Consider the following 26,066-nt stretch of genomic DNA (forward strand, 5'->3'; position numbering starts at 1 on the left):
CTTTATGCCTACCTGATCATTATTGTTGAGGATTAATACTACCTACTTATTTATTGCCTATTACGCTACTGGAGTTTATGGCAGCAAGGAAGTCCTCAATCTCTGATGGTGTTCAGGGCTTCCTCATCACGTCAGTAGCTTCCTCTTGGTTTTCACTACTGTCATGCAAGTCCCAGGTGGAGACTGAGGAATACTCTCACACTCAGATGTAGAAGGATTCTTCATTGCTGTTTCCATAACAATTTTGTTTTACCAGTCAGGATTGTTAGCCCTGAGTTGAACCCCTGAACCTTCAGGACCACTGATCCACTCTTAGTCTGGCCTCTACCCTTTGACATATTTGGCGTGGGTAACCCTACCAAAAGCCAAAGCACAGAGCCGTGATTCCAGCCAATTTAGCTCTCCAGGTCATTGAGACACACAAGCCTCCAATCCATGACAAGGTTGCAGTCCTCTTGGAGATTGAGGGTTAATACTTAAGGGTTAATTTTTGTAACAGTATCATTTATCAAGAATATGTTGGAAACTTGTTTGTACATCAAACATTACAGCACAGTATAGGCCCATTGGCCCATGATGTTGTGTTGACCTTTTAACCTACTCTAAGGTCAATCTCACCCTTCCCTCCCACATAGCCCTCCATTTTTCTTTCACCCATGTGCCTAAGAGTCTGTTAAATATCCCTAATGTTTTTGCCTCAACCAGTACCACTGGCAGGACGTTCCACACACTCCCCACTCTGTGGAAAAAAAACTGCCTCTGATATCTTCCCTACATTTTCCCCCACTCACCTTAAAATAATGACCTGTCAGCCATTTCCACCCTGGGAAAAGTCTCTGGCTTTCTGCTCGATGTATGCCACTTATCATCTTGTACACCTCTATCAAGTCACCTCTCGCCATCCTTCACTCTGAAGGCAAAAGCCCCAGCTCACTCAGCCTATCCTCACAAGATATGCTCTCTCATCCAGGAAGCTTCCTGGTAAATCTCCTCTGCACCCTCTTTAAAACTTCTACAGCCTTCTTTTAATGAAGGGAAGAGAACAAGCCCAGAGGAGAGCAGTTTACCTGAAGTTGGAGGAGTCCATGTTCATACCATTGGATTGTAGGCTACCCAGGCAGAATATACTCAGCTGCTGCTCTGCATCGTCTGTGTTGCTATGTCATTATTTATTTCCAACAGAGCAAGCGAACTGGCCATGTTTAACCTATGATCGCTCCTCATATACATGATATTGGCAATAGAAGGGTTTAATTAAAATTTAAAGGAAGTCTGTGAGTCTTTGGCAAAGACTTGAGAGTGGGGGCCCGGAAGCAGTCTGTCCTGGAGTGTGAGGCCTGGCTGTGTGTCTGAGTAGGTGGGACGGTGGGAAGGGGGCTTATTCTGCTTGTGTTGTTCTGCTGAACATTATGAGCATGTTATGTTGTGTTGGTTGTTAACACAAACGACACATTTCACCGTACGTTTCAATGTGTGTCTGATAAATAAATTATTCTGAAGCTGAATGTGAATATATACATTGCCACTTACCATTATAGTGGTAGTGAGATCACTCGAGGCGAGTGTGATGCTCTCCTGAGGGGTTGTGTATTGGAGGGCCCTCAGGTGACTGTAGAGGCTGGCCTGGTATCCACATATTCTGGTGCAGTGTGGGCAAGGGTAAGTGGTGACTCTGGTCAGTGGTCGGGTCTTTTGGTTGTTCAGTCTCTCCTTTCACAGCTGCCGCTTGTTCTCTGTGGCACAGCAGAGGTCGTTCTTATGCAGCGCAGCTCCCTCTTGATCAAATTTCCTCCAGGTGTATCTGTTGAGTGCAAAGCCTTCCCAGTTTTTAGATGTCATGTTGAATTTCTTCAGGCTGATTTTGATGTTCTCGTCAAAGCATTTCCTTTGTCCTCCAGGGGCTCATTGACCTTCCTTCCACTGGAAGTAAAGGATTTGTTTGGGGAGACATGAGTTAGGCATGCAGATGCTAGACTGGTAAAACCTGAGACACAGGCATAGCCAAGCACATTGCTTTCTCAGTTGCTAGAAACTTTCGGACTCTTCGAGTGGTATTTAATATTGTGGCTTCCCAGAAATTTACTTAATATTACTGGAGAAGAAGGAATCTGATAGGAGAGGAGAGTAGACTATGGGGGAAAGGGAAGGAGTGGGAGGTGATAGGCAAGTGAGGAGAAGAGGGGTGCTGCAGTGGGGAATGGAAGAAGAGGGAAGGGGGTGAGGGGGGAAAATGACTATGTTAGAGAAATCGATGTTCATGGCATCATGTTGGAGGCTACCCAGACGGAATTTGAGGTGTTGCTCCTCCAACTTGAAAAGGCCTCCTCATGTCAGTAGAGGAGACCATGGACTGACATGACAGAATGGGAACAGGGATAGGAATTAAAGCTTTTGGACAGTGGTTAGTTCCCCTTCCTCCCTCTTTTTATTCTGGCGGCTTCTCTCTTCCTTTTCAGTCTTGAAAAAGGGTCTCAGCCCAAAATGTCAACTGTTTATTCATTTCTGTAGATGCTGCCTGAACCACTGAGTTCTTCCAGCATTTTGTACGTGTTGCTCTGGTTTTCCAACATCTGCAGAATCTCTCGTGTTTAGGAAATCCTGCTTCTTGTTCTGTAGTTTATCCTGTACGTTTTTCAGTTTGATTCCTCCTTTATTTCTAGATCCTTTGTTGCACATATATGCAATTAAGCTGTGCGTCTAATAAAACTTGTTCAAACCAGTTAGGACTGGCAACTCCTTATCGGCACAGAATAATCTCAAGGGACATGTCCCTGGCTGCTAATTGTAAACAATTATCCCCTCAGACATGCCTGTACACGCAGCCTCCTGTCCTGCCTGGGTCAGCAAGACACCACTGGAAGAATGTCACCTTGAGGTTTATTTTCTTGCAGGCATTTACAGGAAAGAATTTATGAAGAACTATACATAAACCGCTGTTAGAAAGTCAGGTCATGAGACTAGAATTATAGTTTGCATATGTATAAAGTTCAAAGTAAATTTATTATCAAAGTACATATATGTCACCATATACAACCTTGAGATTCTTTTTCTTGCGGGCATACTGAAGAAGTCATAATAAAATCAATAAAAGATCGCAGCAACAGGACAGACAATCAGTGTGCAAAAGACAACAAACTGTGCAAAAACAAAAAGAAAGAGGAAGAAAAAGGAATAATAATAATAATAATAATAATTAAGCAATAAATATCGAGAACCTGAGATGAAGAGTCCTTGAAAGTAAGTCCATAGTTGTGGGAACCATTCAGTGATGGGGCAAATGAATTTAAGTGAAGTTATCCTCCTGGTTCAAGAGCCTGATGATTTTAAGGTAATAATATACCAGCTGATAGAGGTGCTGACGGATGTATTCAACATCTCGCTGAATCAATCCATTGCCCTCTCAGTTTTCAAGGCGGCAACCATCATTCCAGTGCCAAAGAAGATTACAGTACCCTGCCTAAATGACTATATCCGGTGGCATTAACATCAAACATTATGAAATGCTTTGTACAGCTGGTCATGGAGCACATTAAAGCCTTCTGTTGGCTACATTGGACTCTTTCCAATTCGCTTGTTGCTCAGATCGATCCACTGACGATTCACTAACCTCTGCTCTCCACTCTGTCCTCGCTGGGTCTCAGCATCTCCCTCTGCAATTGGATACTGGACTTCTTAACAGTAAGACCACAGTCAGTCTGTGGCAGCAACCTTCCTCGTCCCATTACGCTGAGCGCTGGTGCTCAGCCTGCTGCTGTTCACACTGCTGACGCACGACTGTGTCACAGGATCCAGCTCAAGCTATGTCGTCAGACTTGTGAATGACACAACAGTGGTTGCCCTTATCAACCATTGGAGAATAGAGAGGAAGTGGAGTGGCTGATGGACTGGTGTGAGGAGAACAACCTAAGCCTGAGTGTGGAGAAGACAAAGAAAATCATTGTGGACTTTAGGAAGGTGGAGACAAACCATCACCCTCTGCTAATACATGGCTCCACCATAGAGAGAGTTAAGTGCACCAAGTTCATAGAACTCACCTAGTCCCTTAATTTCACCTCCCTGAACAAGAAGGCACAGCAGCACCTCCACTTCCTAAGAAGATTGAAGCAGCAATCCTCCCCCCCCCATCTGAACCATGTTTTACAGGAGCACCATTGAGAGCGTTCTGACACGTTGCATCTCCATCTGGTATGGGAGCAGTCAAGCATCGGACCAGAAGTCCCTACAAAGGACTGGGAGAACCCCTGAGAGGATCATCCATCGGGGACTTTTATCAGGAGCACTGTGTATGCAGGGCCCTTAGTATTATTAAGGATCCCAGCCATCCATCCAGCCTCCTGTTTGACTTTCTACCATCAGGAAGGAGACTCCGATGCATAAAAACAAGAGCGGTCAGGATGAGAAACAATTTCTTCCCCGAGACCATTAGGCTTCTGAACTCCCTGCTGCATCATATTCGAACTGTCACTGGTTAACCTGTTCTGTACCTGACAATATTTAATATGAGTTTGTTATTTATGTGTGATTCAACCATAGATTTTATCCTTATCTTCACAAGTTATCATGTGTTATGTATACTACTGTGTTTTAAACCCTGTTTCGGAGAAATGTTGTCTAATTTCTATATACATTATATGGTTATGTACGTTATATACAATTTATAGTTAAATGACAATAAACATCACTTGACTAACTGTTCCTGAACCCAGTGCTGTGGGTCCTGAGGCTCCTGTACCTTCCTCCTGATGGCAGCAGCTAGAAGAGAGCATGACTTGGGTGTTAGCACCTTCAGATTAAAACATCTCAAACTGTTTTGTGTGAATGCAATCAAACAGATATCAGGGACACAAGAGGCAGCAGATGGAATCTGGAGCAACAAACAATCTCTTGGAGGAACTCATCTGAGGGCATCTGAGGGGGAATCAAATTATTGGTGTTTCAGGTCAAAGCCCTGCATCTGGGCTGATGCCAGCATGGAGTCACTGAAGGACAGCTTAGTCAGAAAGAGAGAGGGGCTTTGATGGATTTAGGTGTCAAAATCAAACTAAATTTATTGTTAAATTTATTATTATTGAAGTATGTATATACTCAGTTGCTGTTTTATTAGTTACGCCTGCTCATCTGTTCATGAATGCAAATATCTATCAGCCAATCATGTGACAGCAACTCAATGCATAAAAGCATGTAGACACGGTCAAGAGGTTCAGTTGTTCTTCAGACCAAACACCAGAATGGGGAAGAAATGTGATCTAAGTGACTTTGACTGTGGAATGATAGTTGGTGCCAGATGGGGTGGTTTGAAACTGCTGATCTCCTGGGGTTTTCATGTACAAAAGTCTCTTGAGTTTACTGAGAATGGTGCGAGAAACAAAAGAACAGCTTGTGAGTGGCAATTCTGTGGGCGAAAATGCCTTGTTAATGAGAGAGGTCAGAGGAGAATGGCCTGATTGGTTCAGGATGACAGGAAGGCATCCCAGTCAAATAACCACACATTACAACAGTGGTGTGTAGAACAGTGTCTCGGAATGCACAACATGTTGAACATTGAAGTGGATGGGCTATAGCAGCAGAAGTCCACAAACATACACTCAGTGGCCACTTTATTACGTACCTCATGTTCCTAATAAAGTGGCCATTGAGTGTATGTCACCGCATACTACCTTGAGATTTATTTCACAAATGAGAAAATCAGCAGATGCTGGAAATCCAAGCAACATACACAAAATGCTGGTGGAACACAGCAGGTCAGGCAGCATCTATAGGGAGAAGCGCTGTCGACATTTCGGGCCGAGACCCTTCATCAGGACTAACTGAAAGGAGAGATAGTAAGAAAGGAATGATTGTTTTTCAAATCTCTTACTATCTTTCCTTTCAGTTAGTCCAGACGAAGAGTCTTGGCCCGAAATGTCGACAGCGCTTCTCCCTATAGATGCTGCCTGAGCTGTTGTGTTCCACCAGCATTTTGTGTGTGTGGCAAAATAGACTGTCTGCATTTACCCTATCTATGCCCCGCATGATTCCACAAGATTACTCCTCCAAGGAATGAAGTCCTCGCCTGCCCAGGCCCTCACTGTAACCCAGTCCCTCAAGCCCTGGCAATATCCTTATTAATTTTTTCTATACCTCTTTCCAGTCTAATAGCACCTTTCATACAGCAGGGTGACCAGAAGTGAGCACAATACTTCCAACATCTGGTACAACTGCAACATAACCACCCAATCTCTATTCTCTATTTTTCTATACATTGGTTGCAAGAACTTTGGAACCATATTTCAACAGTGGCAGTTTATGCAGTGAATTTTTGATTCTAACTGTTCGGAGGATGAATATTTGATGCACAAAAGTATCAAATGATTTTAACATCAGGAACTACAATCAATGGCCTAATAAAGAGGCCACTGATTGTATGTTCATGGCCATCTGCTGCTGTAGCCCATCCACTTCAAGGATTGATGTGTTTTGCCTCAAAAGATGCTCTCCTGCACACCACTGTTGTAACGTGTGGTCATTTGAGTTACTGTCACCTTCCTGTCAGTTTGAACCAATCTGACCATTCTCCTCTGACCTCTCTCATTAACAAGGCATTTTTGCCCACAGAACTGCCATTCATTGGAAGTTTTTCTGTTTATCGCACCATTCTCTGTAAGCTCTAGAGATGGTTCTGAGTGAAAGTCCCAGGAGATCAGCAGTTTTTGAGATACTCAAACCATCCCATCTGACATCTACAATTATTCCACAGTCAAAGTTACTTAGATCACATTCCTTCTCCATTTGGATGTTGGGTCCGAACAACAACGGAACCTCTTGGCCGTGTCTGCATGCTTATATGCATTGAGATGCTACCACATGATTGACTGATGAGAAATTAGCATTAACGAGCAGGTGACGTGTGTACCTAATAAAGTGGCCCCTGGGTACATGTGGATCAGTGATCAGGTTGGCAGCACAGTAGTGTAATGTCGCCAAAGCGCAAGCGACCCGGGCTCAGTTCCATTGCTGTCTCTAAGGAGTTTGCTCATTCTTCCTGTAACTATGTGGGTCTCTTCCACATGTTCTGGTTACCTCCCACAATCCAATGGCATACGAGTTAGTAGGCTAATTGGTCACATGGCGGTAACTGGGTGGTATTGGCACGTTGAGCTGGAAGGCCTGTCACTGAGCTGTATCTCTTAACAAAATAAATCTTGTTGAAATTAAGTATAAGTTTGACAGGTTGAAAGGCCACTCGGGCCCATTTTCCTGTTGCTTTCCAATGCTAATGCCCTGGAGTGAATGATGTCAATGGGGACAAGAAAAATCAATTGGACATGTAAAAGTGATAAAGGTATTGGAACAAGGAAGGATGTACTGACATTGGAGAGGGTCCAGAAGAGGTTCGCGAGAATGATTCCAGGAATGAAAGGGTTAATGTACCAGGAGCATTTGGTGATTCAGGGCCTGTACTCACTGGAGTTTAGAAGAATGACAGGGTACCTATTTGAAACCTATGGAATATTATGTGGAGAGGGTGTTTCCCATAGTGGGGAAGTCTAGGACCAGAGAGCATAGCCTCAGAATGGAGGTACATCCATTTAGATCAGAGATGAGGCGAGATTTCTTTAGCCAGAGGGTGGTGAATTGCCACAGACAACTGTGAAAGCCATGTCATTGGGTATATTTAAAGAAGAGGTTGATCGTTTCTTGATTATTCAGGGCATCAAAGGTTATGAAGAAAAGGCAGGAGAATGGGGTTCAGGGAGATAATAAATCAGCCATGGTAGAATGGTGGAGCAGATTCGATGGATCAAATGGCATTATTCTCCTCCCATCTCTCATAGACTTACGGACTTCATTTAGTCCCAATGAAAACGTACACCTCCCTGTCACGTGCTCAGTGACCTGTTGGACAGGATTGACATGACCGCTCGTTTTTATGCAAATATCGAGTCACAGACTCAGGTTTTGGCATAATGTGGTTTGCTGTATTTTGTGATTTTCTTAGACTGCTAAGCCTTTGCATTGCAGTAATTGGAGGTATTGATTTCAATCTAGATTGAGGGGATAGGGCACACTGTGGAAGTGTGTGCAGACTCCAAATACAGGCAAATCCCTGCCCTACAGAGACCTTACCTTCAGAATTGGAACGTCACTTGCTCGAAGCCTGGAACTACAGGTGATGCTGGCTTCGTAAAGCAGTTCACCTGTTGCCGTGGTAACTGTGAGCATCCACGCTATGCCAGAGCTAAGTGTTAACCCCGTCAGCACCATGTTCCTCTCTGACTTTCTCCTGCCTGAGTGAAAATCCAAGCCTTTATATTACTGGAAGTGTTTATCACACAAAAGGTGGTGGGTATGTGAACGAGCTGACAGAGGAACTGGTAGACACAGGAACAATGATAGTTAAAAGACATTTGGACTGGTTCATGGAGGGATAGTTTCTGAGATGTATGAGCCAAATATAAGCATATGGGAATACAAGAGTCTCTGGAAATGGGGCAACCAAACATCTACTGGAGGAACTCAACAGTTCAAGCAGCATCTGTGATTGGAAATGGACAGTTGATATTTCGAGTCAGACAAATGGACTAGCTCAGAAGGGCATCTTGGCTAGCATGAATAAGTTAGGCTGAGTGGCCTGTTGTTCTGCTGTTTGACTCTGGACTTATTTTAGATCACTGCCTGTGCCTTTTGGAAATTGCTGTAAACCTCCTTGGATAGAATGGCTAAGGTGTATGGTGTCTTGGCCTTCATTAGGCAGGGAATTGAGTTCAAGAGCCTTGAGGTAATTCTGCAGCTTTATAAGTGTAGTTAGACCTGCACTTGCCGTATTGAGCTCAGCTCTGGTTGCCTCATTATTGGAAAGATGGAAGCTTCAGAGAGGGTGTAGAGGAGATTAAAATCAGAATTATAATCAGGTTAATTATCACCAGCATGTAACGTGAAATTTGTCAACTTAGCAGCAGCAGTTCAATGCAATACGTAATATAGAAGAAAAAAACCCAATAATAAATAAGCAAATCAATTACAATATATATATATTGAATAGATTAAAAGTCATGCAAAATAACAGATATACTATAGATTAATAAAAGTGAGGTAGTGTTCAAGGGTTTAATGTCCATTTAGGAATCGAATGGCAGAGGGGAAGAAGCTGTTCCTGAATCGCTGAGTGTGTGCCTTCAGGCTTCTGTACCTCCTACCTGATGGTAACAGAGAGAAAAGGGCATGCCCTGGGTGCTGGAGGTCCTTAATAAGGGATGCTGCCTTTCTGAGACACCGCTCCTTTAAGATATCCTGGGTGTTTTATAGGCTAGTACTCAAGATGGAGTTGACTAAATTTATAACCCTCTGAAGCTTCTTTCGGTCCTGTGCAGTAGCCCCCCCCCATATCAGACAGTGATGTAGCCTGTCAGAATGCTTTCCACGGCACATCTATAGAAGTTTTTGAGTGTATTTGTTGACATAGCAAATCTCTTCAAACTTCTAAAGAAGTATAGCTGCTGTCCTGCCTTCTTTATAACTGCATCGATATGTTGGAATCAAGGGTAGGTCCTCAGAGATCTTGACACCCAGGAACATGAAGCTGCTCATTCTTTCCACTTCTGATCCCTCTATGAGGATTGGTATGTGTTCTTTCGTCTTACCCTTCCTGAAGTCCACAATCAGCTCCTTCGTCTTCCTGACGTTGAGTGCCAGGTTGTTGCTGCGGCACCATTCCACTAGTTGGCATATCTCACTCCTGTACGCCCTCTTGTCAGCACCTGAGATTCTACCAACAATGGTTGCATCATCAGCAAATTTATAGATGGTATTTGATCTATGCCTAACCACACAGTCATGGGTATATAGATAGTAGAGCAGTGGGCTAAGCACACACCTCCGAGGTGCGCCAGTGTTGATCGTCAGCAACAAGGATATGTTATCACCAATCCGCACAGATTATGGTCGTCCAGTTAGGAAGTCGAGGATCCAATTGCAGAGGGAGGTACAGAGGCCCAGGTTCTGTAACTTCTCAATCAGGATTGTGGGAATGATGGTATTAAATGCTAAGCTATAGTTGATGGACAGCATCCTGACATAGGGGTTTCTGTTATCCAGGTGGTCTAAAGCCGTGTGAAGAGCCATTGAGATTGCATCTGCCATTGGCTTGTTGTGACGGTAGGCAAATTGCAATGGGTCCAGGTCTTTGCTGAGGCAGGAGTTCAGTCTAGTCATGACCAACCTCTCAAAGCATTTCATCACTGTCGATGTGAGTGCTACCAGGTGATAGTCATTAAGGCAGCCCACATTATTCTTCTTAGGCACTGGTATAATTGTTGCCTTTTTGAGGCAAGTGGGAACTTCTGCCTATAGCAGTGAGATGTTGAAAATGTCCTTGAATACTCTCACCAGCTGGTTGGCAAAGGGTTTCAGAATCTTACCAGATACTCCATCAGGGTTCACTCTCTTTAGAGACAGCCTGACATCAGTCTCTGAGACAGTGATCACAGGGTCATCAGGTGCAGCAGGGATCTTCACAGCTGTAGTTGTATTCTCCCTTTCAAAGTGGGCATAGAAGGCATTGAGTTATCTGGTAGTGAAGCATTGCTGCCATTCATGCTATTGGCTTTCGCTTTGTAAGAAGTCATGCCTTGCATACCCTGCCAGAGTTGCCGTGCATCCAATGTCGCCTCCAAACTTGTTCGAAATTGTTGCTTTGCCCTTGAAATAGCCCTCAGCAAATCATAGCTGGTTTTCTGGTACAGGGCTGGGTTGCTAGACTTGAATGCCACAGATCTATACTTCAGCAGATAATGTACCTCCTGGTTTATCCATGGCTTTTGGTTTGGGAATGTACAGTAAGTCTTTGTGGGCACACACTCATCCACACAGGTTTTAATGAAGTCGGTAACAACTGCAGCATACTCATCCAGGTTCAAAGATGAATCCCTGAATACAGTCCAGTCCATCGATTCAAAGCAATCCTGTAGGCACTCCTGTGCTTCTCTTGTCCATACCTTCTTAGTCCTCACTGCTGGTTCTGCAGTCTCTGCCAATATTCAGGGAGTAGAAGTACAGCCAGGTGATCAGACTTCCTGAAGTGAGGGCGTGGAATAGCACGGTAGGCATTCTTGATGGTGGTGATCCAGTGTGTTGTTTCCTCTGGTATTGCAAGTGATCTGTTGATGGTGACCAGGATGCTGCCTGGATTAGAGAGCATGTCTTATGACGATAGTTTGAGCGAGCTAGGGCTTTTCTTTTTGGAGTGAAGGAGGATGAGAGGTGACTTGATAGAGGTGTACAAGAGGAATGGATAGAGTGGGCAGCTAGTGCCTTTTTCTTAGGGCAAAAATGGCTAATATGAAGGGACATGACTTTAAGGTGATTGATTGGAGGAAAATGTCAGGTTTTTTTTGCACAGAGATTGGTGGGTGCATGTAATGCACTGCTAGGGGGGTTGATAGAGGCAGGTACATTCAGGACATTTAAGGGACTCTTAGATTGGAACATGGATGAATGAAAAATGGATGACTATGCGAGAAGGAAAGGTTAAATTGACCTTGGAGTAGGTGGAAAGGTTGGCAAAACATCATAAGCCAAAGAGCCTTAACTGTACTGTAATGTTCTATCTATCTATCAAAAAATGGGTGATGCTGGGATTTTGTGGGGGAGAGTGAGGAGACATTCGCAGTCTTCAGACTCTTCATTCCTCTGATACCTTGGCTCTGTGGCTGGTGCTGAATCTTCTTCAGACCAAAGATTGTAGGTTCAAGTTCTGCTTCAAACTGATCATCCCACTGAGGAAGGGCTGCATTGTCAGTTGTGTTGGGTGAGGATTGACCTGGTGTCCCTCTCTCCTCAGGCAGAAGTAGCTGCTTGTATATTTAGGTTAGTAAGTATGCAGGTGAGTGGTGGGGAATGGCACCCGGGTGCTTTGTGGTTTAGGTTGTGGATACACAGCACTCTCACAACAAATATCAAGATGGTGGGCTCCATCAAGGTCATGGCTCAGAATTAGTTGTCTTTTAGGTTCATTGGAATGGCTTTGGGGAGAGACAGGAGAGTTAGGAGTCAGGTTAGTGTTCAGGGGCAGGACTGTGGGCAAGTTAGAGGTCAGGCTGGAGTCTAAACCTCCACTGTGCTGTGCAGTCGAAGCCCAGCAACATGGAGATGTGACTTCTTTCTCAAATGCTCTTGAAGTTTTGTTGTGTTTATTGTCCTGTGTACAAGTACGGTGATATACAGTATAATGAAAACTTCCCTTAAACCTATGGCCTTGTGTTTTCAATATCTCCTTATTAATATATAAGAAGTGTTTGATGTCTCTCAGCCTATACTTGATGGAGTTCAAAAGGATGAAGGGTGAACTCACTGAAACCTTCTGGATATTCCAAAGCCTAGAGAGAGTGGATGTGGAGAGGATATTTTCATTAGTAGAGGGGTGAGGGATCTGATGGCATAGCTTCATTCTTTTAAAAGTGAGAAAGTGGTGAATCTGCAGAGTTTATTGCTACAGAGTTGGAGACTAAGTCATTGGGTGTATTTGAAGCAGAGATTGATAGGTTCTTGTTCAATAAGGAGATAAGGATTATGGAGAGAAGCCAGGAGAATGGGGTTGAAAAAAGCATTGACCACAATTGTTTGGGGGAGCAGCCTGGATGGGTCAACATGCCTAATTTTGCTGTTATGTCTTATGATCCCATTATGTCTGTCTGCCTTATCCACTCCTCTCATCTCTGAGGAGGATTTATCTTGCACCAAAATGTTGATGCAATTACTAAGAAGGCACAACAGTGGCTATATTTCATTGGGAGTTTGAGGAGAATTGGTATGTCAACAAAGACACTCACAAATTTCTGTAGATACATCATAGAGAACATTTTAATTGGTTGTGTCACTGGTATGGAGGGGCAACTGCGCAGGATCAGAAAAAGCTGCAGAGGGTTATAAATTATTTTTTGTAAACTCTGCTGGCTCCATCGTGCACACTAGTCTTCCCAGCATCAAGGATGCCTTCAAAAGGCGATGCTTCAAAAGGGCAACATTCTTCCATTAAGGACTTCCATCGCCCAGAATGTGCCTTCTTTTCATTCGTTCCATCAGAGAGGACATACAGGAGACTGAAGACTCCCATTTAATGATTCAGCAACAGCTTCTTTCCCTTCACCATAAGGTTTCTGAATGGACAACGAACCCATGAACACTACCTCAGTATTTTCCCCCTCTTTTTGTACTACTTACTTAATTATATATATATATATAAAATTTCTTGTTGTATTCTGTAGTTTTTATTATCATATATATATTGCAATGTACTGCTGCTGCAGAAGACAAATTTCACCACCTATGCCAGTGATATTAAACCTGATTCTATTTTGATGCTTCTATCTGGTCACCCCTCAAACTTACTCACTCCAGGGAAAATAAGCCTGGAAGTATCCAATCTCTGCCATAACTTGAGTCCTCCAGTCCAGGCTGTGTTTGCTCTGGACATGGGAGTAATCTGTTTCCTGCAGTATAGTATCGGCTTTGGTCACATGAAGGACAGGAACGATGAACAGTGTGGTTGAATACCCAGAGCTTTGGGAAATTGGCCGCATTTCCTGGGGCTTCATGGCTAGTAATGAAATTCCTGCTGAAATCTCTCTCAGTAATCCCTGCTTCCCCAGATCACTTGATGTCTGTTCTGCTCCTGATAAAACGTTAGCAGCCTAAAGTTGCAGATACTCCTTTGAACTTGCTTTTCATGCAGGTGAGACTTTGTGTGGAAGCATAGTTTAATCAAGTGTCCCTTCTGATGATCTACAAGGATGTGTAGAGGTTGTCAGAATCACGTTTGTTAATTCATTTGAAATCAGCATGAAATGTAAAATGCCGCCAGTACTAACTAATATCTTTGTAATTATCAGAAAAAAGGGTAAAAAAAATTTCTGTTTGAAAATGTTTCCACATGGATTCTCACCTATGAGTACATGGAAAGCAAGTTCAAAGGAGTACTCATGACTTCAGGCTGCTGGTTCCTTGGTGTGCACAGAACAGATGATCTAACCTGGACCCACAACGCCTCCTCATTACTCAAGAAGGCAGAGCAGCATCTCCTCTTTCTGAGGAGGGTGAGTTGTACCCCGCCTCCATTCTAACAACTTTCTGCAGAAGCAACATCGAGAGAGTCCTGGAAGCTGCAGGGTATCCGACCGCAATACCCTACAGAGGATAGGAAAAACCACTGAGAAAAAGCACCTAAATGCCCACAATTTACAAACCCTAACCCAGACGTATTTCGAACGTAGGTGGAAACTGGAACACCTGGAAAACACATGTGGTCACAGGGAGAACATACAAGTTCAACACAGACAGGTTGGCGATTGAACTCGCAGTGATTAGAGACTGGTGATCGTTGGCGCTAACCGCTATGCTGCCCTATACTAACCAAAGGTTAAATATCACTAGTCACTGAAAAGTGTGCCCATGTCTGTCTTTTTGCAGAGACAAGGAGTCTTATTACACAGCTCCATCACATCCAATAACATGTCTTTATTGTTATGGTCCTGAGATAACTGTAGCTAATCATAAACACAAGAGATTCTGCAGATGCTGGAAATCTTGAGCAATATACACAAAATGCTGGAGGAACTCAGCAGTTCAGGCAGCATCTGTGGGGGGAGGGGATTAATGAAAGGTCTCAGCCCAAAACATTGACTATTTATTTCCTTCTAAAGATGCTGCATGACTTGCTGAGTTCCTCCAGCAATATGTGTGTGTAACTAGCCAGCTTGCTCTTTGTAAGACCATTGCACTTTTAAACAAAGCATACCAGGCCATCAGACTGATTAATTCATGCTGACACTATTGTATTTCTATGCATATTGACTGTCCTGTTGTACATACTACTTATTACAAATTACTATAAATTGCACATTGCACATTTAGACTGAGATGTAATGTAAAGATTTTTACTCATGTATGCGAAGGGTATAAGAAATAAAGTCATTTCACTTCAATTCAATTCAATTCCCGAGGTCAGTGAGCAGCTACACCCAGGGTAGCTTCTGATGTTTTAGGAACTGAGAGGTCTGTATTTCATAAGGAGTTTGAGGAGATATGGTATGTCACCAAAGGCTGGCAAATTTCCACAGATGTACCGTGGAGAGCATTCTGAATGTTTGCATCACCGTCTGGTATGCAGGGGCCACTATATAGGATCAGAAAAATATGTAGAGGATTGCAAACTCAGCCAGCTCCATCATGGGCACTTGCCTCCCCAACAGCAAGGACATCTTCAAAAGGCAATGCCTTAAAAAGGCAGCGTCCATCATTAAGGACCCCCATCATCAGTTCTTATCGCAGAGAGGGAGCCATACACCATATCCTAATCTATATATGATGTGATCTCTGAATTTCTATCCTGGGCCCAACATATTGATGCAATTACAAAGAAAACTAGCCAGTGTCTCCATTTCATCAGCAGTGTGAGGAGATTTTATATGTCACTGAAGACTCTGTAACATTTCTACAGAAGTACCGTGGAGAGCATTCTAACTGGTTGCATCTCCGTCTGGTACGGAAGCTCCAGTGCACAGGATTTGAAAAAGCTGCAGAGTGTTGTAAACTCTACCAGATCCGTCATGGGCACTAGCATCGAGGACATCTTTAAATTGTGATGCTTCAAAAGGGTGGCACTCGCCATTATAGACCCCACCTCGAAAGACATGCCCTCTTTTCATTGTTACTATCAGGGAGGAGATGTAGGAGCCTGAGACAAACACGCAATGTTTTAGGAACAGCTTCTTCCTCTCTGCCATCACATTTCTGAATGAACACTGAACCAACCCATGAACACTACCTCATTAATTTTGCTGTCTTTTTGCAATATTTATTTAATTTAATTGGTTTAATATATTTCTTATTGTAACTGATGAAGGGTCTCAGCCAGAAATGTCGTACGTTTATTTCTCTTCGTAGATGCAGCCTGACCCACTGAGTTCCTCCAGCACCTTATGTGTGTTGCTCTGGAGTTCCAACATATGCAGAATCTCATTTATTTATTTCTAATTTCATTTTATAGTTTTTTAATATGTATTACATTGTACTGCTGCATAATACAGAATATTTCACCACATATGTTAGTGATATTAAATCTGATTCTGAGTCCTTGGTATTGAGGTTTGAAAAAAACCTACGGGTAAATAACTGGTTCTGTTTCCATTTTCTGATACAGTTAGCTTAAAAGGAAACGACAGTAATGTACCTGAGACAATCTATCATTCTTAAACATAGTTATCAACCAAGATGATCCTAAATGCTCTTCTTTCTCTTTCAGTGCGTCTCCATGACAGCATATCAGAAGAAGGATTTCATTACCTCATATTTGACCTGTAAGTAATTGCATGCTCACTCACAATAACTACAATTTGTTGTATATATTTCTGGTGTACTGAGGAAGAAGCCGACTACAAGTTGTACCTTATTGCTAAACCTTTCAAGGTAATGGAGCCTTTTGTGGTGGTTCTTGATGTGAATGGGAGAAGAGAAACATTTGAACAAAGCACTTACGCAAAATAATAAATACAAGAAATTCTGCAGAAGCTGGAAATCCAGGGCAACACACGCAAAATGCTGGAGGAACTCTATGGAAGTGAACAAACAGTCAACATTTCGGGATGAGACTGTTCTTCAGGGCCGGAAAGGAAGAGAGGAGATGCTAGAATAAAAAGGTGGGAGAGGGGAAGGAGGACAAGCTAGAAGGTGAGAGGTGAAGCCAGGTGAGTAGGAAGGTTAAAAGGCTGGAGAGGAGGAATCTGTTACGAGAGGAAAGTAGAGCATGGGAGAAAGGAAAGAAGCAGGGACACCAGAGACAGCTGAGATGAAGAGATAAGAGGCCAGAGTGAGGAATAGAAGAAGGGGGGGTGGGAGTTTTTTTAACTGGAAGGAGAAATCAGTTTTCATACCATCAGGTTGGAGGCTACGCTGATGAAATATAAGGTGTTGCTCCTCTACCCTGAGGGTGGCTTCATCATGGCACAAGAGGAGGCCGTGGAATGACATGTCGGAATGGGAATGGGAATCAATTTGTCGGACCAGCAGGAAGTTCTGCTTTTGACGGATGGAGCGGAGGTGCTCAATGAAATGATCCCCAAATTTATGATGTGTTTCAGTAATGTAGAGGAGGGAGCATCGGATTGAATAGACGACCCCAACAGATTTCCAGGTAAAGTGTTTCCTCACCTGAAAGGGCTCACACAAAATGCTGCAGGATCTCAGCAAGTCAGCTAGTATCTTGGAGGGGAATAAACAGAGGGTGGTGAATCTGTGGAATTCATTGCCACAGTCAGCTGTTGTGGCCAAGTCATTGGGTATATTTAAAGTGGAGTTTGGTAGGTTCTTGATTAGTAAGGATATCAAAAGTTACAGGGAGAAGACAGGAGAATAAGTTTGAGAGGGATAATAAATCAGCCGTGATGGATTGGCAGAGCAGACTCATTGAGCCAAATAGTTTAATTCTGTTCCTATGTCTCATGGTCAATAGATGTTGTTTCAGCGGAGACCCTTCATCAGGACTGGAAATGAAGGGGGAAGAAGCCAGAAAAAGAAGGGGGGGGGTGTGGAAAGGAATACAAGCTGGAGGGTAATAGGTAAGACCAGGTGAAAGGCAAGGTGAGCGGGTAGGGGGTAGGAGATAATGAAGTGCGAAGCTGGGAAGAGAAAGGTGGAAGAGCTAAAGGGCTGAAGGAGAAGGAATCTGATAGGGAAGGAGAGTGGACCATGGAGAAAGGGAATGTGATCCTGTGCATTTGAGCCTCTGTACCAGTCAGAATGCTCTCCATTGAACATCCGTAGAAGTTTGAAAGTCTTTGGTAACATCTTACAGTTAGATTAGATGATCTCACGATTTTAGGAAGTGCAGCTACAGGTTTCTTTACAAAAGGAATCTTTTGGCAAGCATTGAAAATTTGTTGTTTGTTTTCCTTTGCTCGATGGTCTCTTGCTCAAAAATTTCATTTCTGCATCACTGATCATCTTGTTCTCCTTGCGGGGACGTCTCCATTCCAGGGTAATTATTATTTCTATAATATAATTTCAGATAATTAGGGACAGTTCAACCTAAACCTCAGTGCAATGATAAAGTGCTGATAATTAACATAGTGCAGCTCAAGGCAGTATTTTGAGGACAAGTTTAACATTGACTCTTGGTAACATGCCCTAGATGTGCACTTTAATTAACTGAAGTTAGATGACAAGTTTTCTTTACCATTCAAGTCAGAATTCCCTCCAAATTTGAAAGCCACTGAAGATAAGTACGGTAAAGATTAAAGATCTAAAGATTAGCTTTATTTGTCACATGTACATCAAAACATCAACACATACAGTGAAATGGGCCATTTTCTGTATCTCCATAAGACTGTGAGATATAGGAGCAGAATTAGGCCACTTGGCCCATCGAGTCTACTGCTGGCTAATTTATTTTCCCTCATCTCCATTCTAAAAGGACGCCCCTCTGTTCTGAGGCTGTGTCCTCTGGTCTTTGACTCCCCCACTGTAGGATACATCCTCTGGTCTTTGACTCCCCCACTGTAGGATACATCCTCTCCACATCCACTCGATCAAGGCCTTTCAACATTCTATAGGTTTCAATGAGGTCACCATTCATTCTTCTGATGTCAGATCAGATCAGTGAAGATCGTGCTGTGCCATGCTTCTGGCACCAACATAACATGCCCACAACTTATCAACCCTAACCTGTATGTCTTTTTTTTTGGAATGTGGGAGGAAACTGGAGCACCTAGACAAAACCCACATGGTCACAGGGAGAAGTATTGTACAAACTTCTTACAGATAGTGGTGGGAATTGAACTTCGAAAGCTGGTAGCAGTAAAGTGATGCACTAACCTCTGTGTTACCATGGCGTCCTGTAAAAGTTCACTCCCAGTGCCTGTTGTGCTTGGTGTGTTCCAGTTAAACAAGACTTAACCCAGCCCTTCCCTCAGCATTGTCCCACACCATAAACACAAGAGTAAGGTGGCAGCAGCCAGTCCAGGTCCAATCAAAGGTATATTTGTTTGTCTTGTATGTCTTTGCTATAGTCGCAAGTCATTGCAGGACAAGTTGCTCAATAGTAATGAAGATGGACTTACTGTTGTTCTGTTGTTGCCTGGACTTGGTGTGCACCGTTGGATAATGCGCAGTGCTAGTGATTGTCCTGGACGTATCTACTGTGATTGCAAGTCCCTACTGGACATTAGTAACTTGGAATGCAATAAGTCTGGTTCACTGGTAAGACCAATGGTGGGGTAACTCTGTTGCCTCGGTTGGCCTGAAGACAAGGCTGAAGCAATTGGATTAGCTGTTGCAGATGACCAGAAGAGAGACCAATGCAGTCTGGGAGAGCCCCTGCAGGGTGCACTAGAATCCATATTCAGCCTGTCCTATTGATTCTGTCCCCAGTGTTCTCCCAGTGCTACCCTCTGGTGTTTGCTCAGTGCTGCCCTCCAGTGTTCGCTCAATTGAAGAACAAGATGGACCAGGATAACTTACCATTTATTCTACAATCATGCCACTCGGGGACTTGGGCTAGATATTTTTTTCTTTGTGACTGTTTTTCTGTAATTGGGATAAGTTTGTGCTGTGTACTGTGGGTAATGTGTTTTGCAACTTGGCTCTGGAGGAGCACTGTTTCATTCATCTATATTCATGTATGGTTGAATGATAATTAAACTTGAACTTGAACTTGATTTTGCAGACGCTGGAAATCTTGAGCAACACACACAAAATTCTGGAGGATCTTAGCATGTCAGGCAGCATCTATGGAGGGAATATGCAGTCAGCATTTTGAACCAAGACCTTTTATCAGGACTGAAAAGGAAGGGAGTGGAGGCCAGAATAAGGAGGTGAGGGAGGGGAAGGAGGACAAGCTAAAAGCTGATAGGTAAGACCGGGTGAGGGGGAAGGTGTGTGAGTGGCGAGGAGGTAAGAAGTTGTGAGGGGATAGGTAGACGAGGTGAATGGCTGAAGAAGAAGTGGTCTAATAGGAGAGGAGAGTGGACCATGGAAGAACTGGGAGAAGGAGGGGAACCAGAGGCGGTTGAGGAGAAGAGAATAGGTGAGAGGGTAACCAGCATGAGGAATGTAGAAAGAGAAGGGAGAGGAGAAATTACTGAAGAGTATCGAGAGGTGCATGGTCACTGCCTGAAAAATTCACAGCATTGTTTCAATTAGAGTCAACAGTGTGGAATACTGGTCCATGCCAACCAATGATCCAGGCTAGTCCCATTTGCCCATGCTTGCCTTATATCCCTCTCAACCTTTCCTGTCCATGTACAGTACTGTGCAAAGCTCTTACTTATATATAGCTGGGTGCCCAAGACTTTTGCACAGTCCTGTATTTGTCAATGTGGAGTGGAGAGCAAATTTGTAAATCTGGTGGGAGAAAAGGATGTTGGGAATGGCGAGGGTGGAGCATCTTTTAAGTTCCTCGGTGTTCAGGAATATATATTTTGTGACATATATGTACTTTGATAATGAATTTACTTTCAACTTGAATGTAAGATTTATTTTAGGCTAAGCATAAGTGGGAAATCCAGAGCAACACTTTGTAAATGCTAGATGAACACACAGCAGGTAAGGCAGCATCTGTGAAGAGGAATAAACAGGCAATGTTTTGGGCCAGTACCTTTCATCAGAACTGTATTCCAGGCTTCCTCTGTCTGTACCTTAACATGCCCTTTTTAAGTGTTTAATCTGACATCTAATACTTGAAGAGAATTCTATGCCAGATTTAACTGAGCTAGGAGCCTTGATGTCCTGTCAGTTCTTGAATACACAGAATTGCTCATATGCTGTAGTTGTGACGACACACAGCAAACACATCAGGAGACCACTTCGCTCCAAATGTCTAATTTTGCTCTGAGATTCATTTTGTGTCTTGTGAATCAGTTGCAGAAACATCTGAATATATCTGACACGGCCTCGGTATTTGATTCTGCTGTTGATGGGTCTCAGGACCATGGGATATATATAACACACAGCTGGGAGATGGGGGATAAGAAAGCATTAACCTGTGAGTCAGACAATGTTTTATTAACAGACTAGAGCGGATCAGGCTAAATACGAGAGAACACAGCTTTAAGCCAAATTCCAAAAGGCATTACAACAGGAAGATTAAACCTTGCTGACTTTTCAGTTCTTTTGTTTGTGTCTTGTTGATGTTTTAAAGACCATTAGACGTAGGAGCAGAAGTAGGCCATTCAGCCTATTGAGCCTGCTCCGCCATTTCATCATGGCTGATTTATTGTCCCTCTCAACCCAATTCCCTTGCCTTCTCCCATAACCTCTGATGCCCTACTAATCAGAAACGTATTAACTTCTTTAAATGTACCCTATGATTTGGCCTCCACAGCAATCTGTGGCAAAGAATTCCCCAGATTTACTACTCTCTGGCTAAAGAAAATCCTCCTCCATCTCTGTTCTAAAGGGACATCCCTCTATTCTGAAGCTGTGTCCCCTGCTCCTAGACTCCCACACTATTGGAAACATCCTTTCCACATCCATTCTACCACAGCTTTTCTTAAAAAGGTGTTTTCCTTTACAATGAGCCAGGCTCTGTGTTGGTTCATTGGTGGAGCTCTTTCCTTTGAGTTAGTTCAACCATGGTTTCAATTCCCACCCCATGAGTCAGCAGTGTGAGGTGGACTAATATTCTAGTGCAGGAGAACATGAGAACCAGAACGTGGCATAGGCCATTCAGCCCCTCTTGCCTCTGCTACCTGCCAGTGATGCTGCGGCAAGAACATTTTTCATTGTCCCTCTACCTCACTGTACTTGTGCACATCATAATGAATTCACTGTGAAAATAGAGCTGAGGTTGAGATTGAAAGAGTTATGTATTTACAGAATGGTGGAGCTGGTCTGGGCCATGTAGCATATTCCAACTTTCCAACTCCTATTTCTTATACTGTAAGATGGAAAATTAGTTTTATTTGTCACAATACACTGAGACATTGAAACTCACAGTCAAGTGTGTTGTTTATATCAACAGCCAATAACCATGCAAGAATGCGTTGGGTGCAGCCTGCAGGTGCTGTGGTACTTCTGGCATTAAAGTAGCATGTCCAAAACACACAGGCTCCAGCCCATGCATAACTGGACTGTGGGAGAAAACAGGAGCAGCCAGAGGAAACCCACACAGTCACTAGGAGTAAGTGCAAACTCCTTACAGACAGTGATGGGAATTGATTCCACGCTACTGGTGCTGTTAAGCTTTGTGCTAGCCACTGCGCTACAGTGCAGCTCGTATGTTTCATTAGTGAAGGGCAGCACTGCTTTGTTGGGCATTCCTTTGCCTTATATCGGGCAGTTCTTTAAGTTCTGGTTATATACCATGTTATATGACATGGGTGATCATGGTCATTCCACGGCCATGATTGTTCTTGGACGTGTTTCTACAAAGGTGGGTTACCATTGCCTTCTTCTGGGCAGTGTCTTTACAGACGGGTGACTGCAGCCATTATCAATACCCTTCAGTGATTGTCTGCCTGGCGTTGGTGGTCACGTAACCAGGACTTGTGATATGCACCAGATGCCCATACGACCATCCACCACCTGTTCCCACGGCTTCACATGACCCTGATCGGGCTAAGCAGGTGCTACACCTTGCCCAAGGGTGACCTGCAGACCAGCGGAGAGTAGGAGTACCTTACGCCTCCTTTGGTAGAGACTGATCTCCACTCCATCACCCATAGTTACTTAAGTGGGCCCATTTACGCCATCTCAATGGGAAGGGAGGCGAGAAACTGCACAGCAGAGGATGGCGGTGCACAGTATAAACTGCAGCCCTGCTTGAACGAGAAACTTGGAGGAAGGAATTTTCGAAGGAGTATTTGAGGTTGCCCCCTGGAGCTCTGTGATTTCACACCAGCTCTACACATAACCATGCAGCAATTCTGTAGGAACACATCCATTGACACTGGTGTCAGAAAGCTGTGACTCTGCATGCCTGAGGTGTCAGTGCAATGCTTCTGATTACCTGAAATATTTCCTTTCACCTTTGATCGCAAAGAGGGAGTGTGATAATCTACACTCAGTAGCCACTGAGCGTGCATACAGACTATAAAAAGTTAAATAAGTTGTGCCAAAAGAGAGCAAAAATCGTGAGGTTGTGTTCATGGGTTCATTGTCCAATCAGATATCTGATGGTGGAGGGGAAGAAACTGTTTTTAAAACATCGAGTATGTGTCTTCAGGCTGCTGTACCACCTCCTTGATGGTAGCATGTCCTGGATGTTGAAGTTCCTTAATGATGGATTTTACCTTTTTGAGGCATCGCATTTTGAAGGTTTCCTGGATGTTGGGAAGGCTAGCACACATAATGTTGCTGGCTGAGTTTGCAATCCTTTGCAGCTTTTTCCAATCCTGTGCAGTGGTTCTTCTATGCCAGTGATGCAACCAGTTAGAATGCTGTCCATGGTACACCTGTAGACATTTTCAGTGTTTTCGGTGACATACCAAACCTTCTCAGATTCCTCATGAAGTATAGCCACAGTCATGCCTTCTCCGTAAATCCATCAATATGTTGGGCCCAGGGTAGATCCTCAGAAATCATAAGACATAAGATATAGGAGCAGAATTAGGCCATTTGGCCCATCAAGTCTGCTTCACCATGTCATTAATCATACAATCTGTACACTCATTGTGTGGGGGAAGTGGTGGGCAGGTGAGGAGAAGAGAAAGGGTGAATGGGAAATGGAAAAGATGGGAAGGGAAAGTTAGGAAGAACTCGAAGATCGTACCATTAGGTTGGAGGCTACCTTAATGGAATATGAGGTGTTGCTCCTCCAACCGTCTCATTGTGGCAGTAGACACATGGACAGTCATGTTGGAATGGGAATGGGAAGTCGAATTCAATTTCTGTAGCCTTTTTGGACCTATCGAGAATAACCTGCACCTGGGGTTTAGTTACAGCATAGGGGGCAACAGCGATCTCCCATATATCACAGCACACTGAAATTCAGTCAGACTAGAAGCTGACAGTTCACGCAATGGGGGAAGTGGGATGTCAGCCAGACTTCAGCCGCTGGATTTCAAACTAGCCAGATTCAATTAAAGGTGGTTGTGTCAGTAACTTCCAGTGATGAGTGCACAGTATTTCATGTTAAGGAACACAGAGCAGCTCGAGTGAGCTATAAGGCCCTAGGAGCAGAATCAGGTCATTTAGCCCATTGATTCTGCTCCGCCATTCCATCACAGCTAATTTACTATCCTTTTCAACCCCTTTCTCCTGACTTCTCCCCATAACCTTTGACACACTTACTAATCAACAATCTATCAACCTGCACTTTAAATATACCCAACAACTCGGCCTCCACAACCGTAGGTGGCAATAAATACCACCACCCTCTGGCTAAAGAAGTTCCTCCTCATCTCTGTTCTAAAGGGACATCTCTCTACTCTGAGGCTGTGAGTGAAGTAGGAAGCAGACTTTCTTCAGAGCCACGATCTCTAAGAACAGCACAGTCTGTTTTAAATCCAGTATGTGTGTTAGTTAATTGTGTACAGTGGACAAGAATCCCAAACTGACTGCATTTGGAATGAATAATTCAAGTGCCAACAATGTTCTCAGAAATGACATTTAAATTAATCAACAGAGGAACGGTGCACTCTAATTTTGTACCATCATTTCTTCATCTTGGCAGCAGGTTAACAATTTGTGCTGTCACGAGAGGGTTGCAATTATACCTACTGTATGTTAAGGAAATTAAGTGTATGTTTTTCATCATTGTCAGTTCTTTCATTTTAATGTATTTTTAACTAGACCTCTGCAATGTCAGTGGTTTAAGAGACAACTCCAGTTAATAAACAATCACCTTCTTGATGTTGTGATGATTATTTTGAGGTAAATTAGACCAATAGCTTTTAGCTTTAACATTGCATTAGCTGTGGTTCTGTGAGTAGTATTTTCTGCTTGTTTTTGTTTGTTTATCTACCTATCTATCTCTCTATCTTTCTATATATTTATTGAGATACAGTGTAGAATATGCCCTTCTGGCCCTTTGAGTCACGCCACCCAGCAGTCCCCCATTTTAACCCTAGCCTAATCACAGTACAATTTACAATGATTAATTAACCTACCAACTGGTACGTCTTTTGACTGTGGGAGGAAACAAGAGCACCTGGAAGAAACCTGCACAGTCACAAGGAGAATGTACAAACAGCAGTCAGCTTCTGGCATAAACCTTTAGGGCTCCTGAACCAGACGAGATAAATGTTTACAGACATTCTTAGTCTCCCCCTCTCCCAGTGTAGAGTGCCCTCCTGCTTCAAAACATTCACCATTGTTCGGGTACCTAAAAAGACCAAGGTAACATGTTGGAACGACTGGCGTCCTGTCGCACTCACCTCAATAGTAAACAAATGTTTTGAGGGCTGGTCAAGGACTACATTTGCAGCATGCTACCACCCACACTGGACCCCCTACAATTCACCTACCGACACAACTGATCGACAGGCGATGCAATAGCCACAGCTCTACATACCGTCCTTACACATCTGGAGAAGGATGCTTATGTGAGAATGCTGTTCTTGGACTACAGTTCAGCATTCAACACCATAATTCTCTGCAGGTTCGACAAGAAGCTCAGAGACCTCGGCCTTCACCCTACCTCGTGTAGCTGAATCCTGTATTTCTTGTCAGATTGCCGGCAGGTGGTAAGAGTGGGCTCCCTCACCTCTGTCCCTCTGACCCTCAACACAGGAGCTCCCCAGGGCTATGTCCTAAGCCCCCTCCTTTACTCTCTATATACCCATGCCTGTGTTGCCACGTGCAGCTCCAATCTGCTAATTAAATTTGCTGATGACACAACATTGATTGGCCTAATCTCAAATAATAATGAGGCAACCTACAGAGAAGTCTTCACCCTGACACAGTGGTGTTAAGAAAACAACCTCTCCCTCAATGTCACAAAAACAAAGGAGCTGGTTGTGGACTACAGGAGGAATGGAGACAGGCTAGCCCCTGTTGACATCAATGGATCTGGGGATGAGAGGGTGAACAGCTTTAAGTTCCTTGGCAAAAACATCACCGAAGGTTTCATGTGGTCTGTACGTACCGGCTGTGTGGTG

The 26,066-nt window shown here is 43.6% G+C and overlaps 1 protein-coding gene across 6 annotated transcripts in view; it reads left to right on the top strand.

The window, feature by feature from the left end:
• camk2g2 (calcium/calmodulin-dependent protein kinase (CaM kinase) II gamma 2) overlaps nt 1–26,066 on the top strand; it is a 450,178-nt gene that overhangs the window by 215,160 nt on the left and 208,952 nt on the right. For all 6 annotated transcript variants that reach the window (XM_073025628.1, XM_073025630.1, XM_073025629.1 and 3 more), the window contains exon 4: nt 16,277–16,331. In XM_073025628.1, the coding sequence (XP_072881729.1) occupies nt 16,277–16,331 (55 nt within the window). The remainder of the gene's footprint in view (nt 1–16,276; nt 16,332–26,066) is intronic.

Source organism: Hemitrygon akajei, chromosome 21 (genome assembly GCF_048418815.1).
Source record: "Hemitrygon akajei chromosome 21, sHemAka1.3, whole genome shotgun sequence".
In the NCBI taxonomy this organism is placed as follows: Eukaryota; Metazoa; Chordata; class Chondrichthyes; order Myliobatiformes; family Dasyatidae; genus Hemitrygon; species Hemitrygon akajei.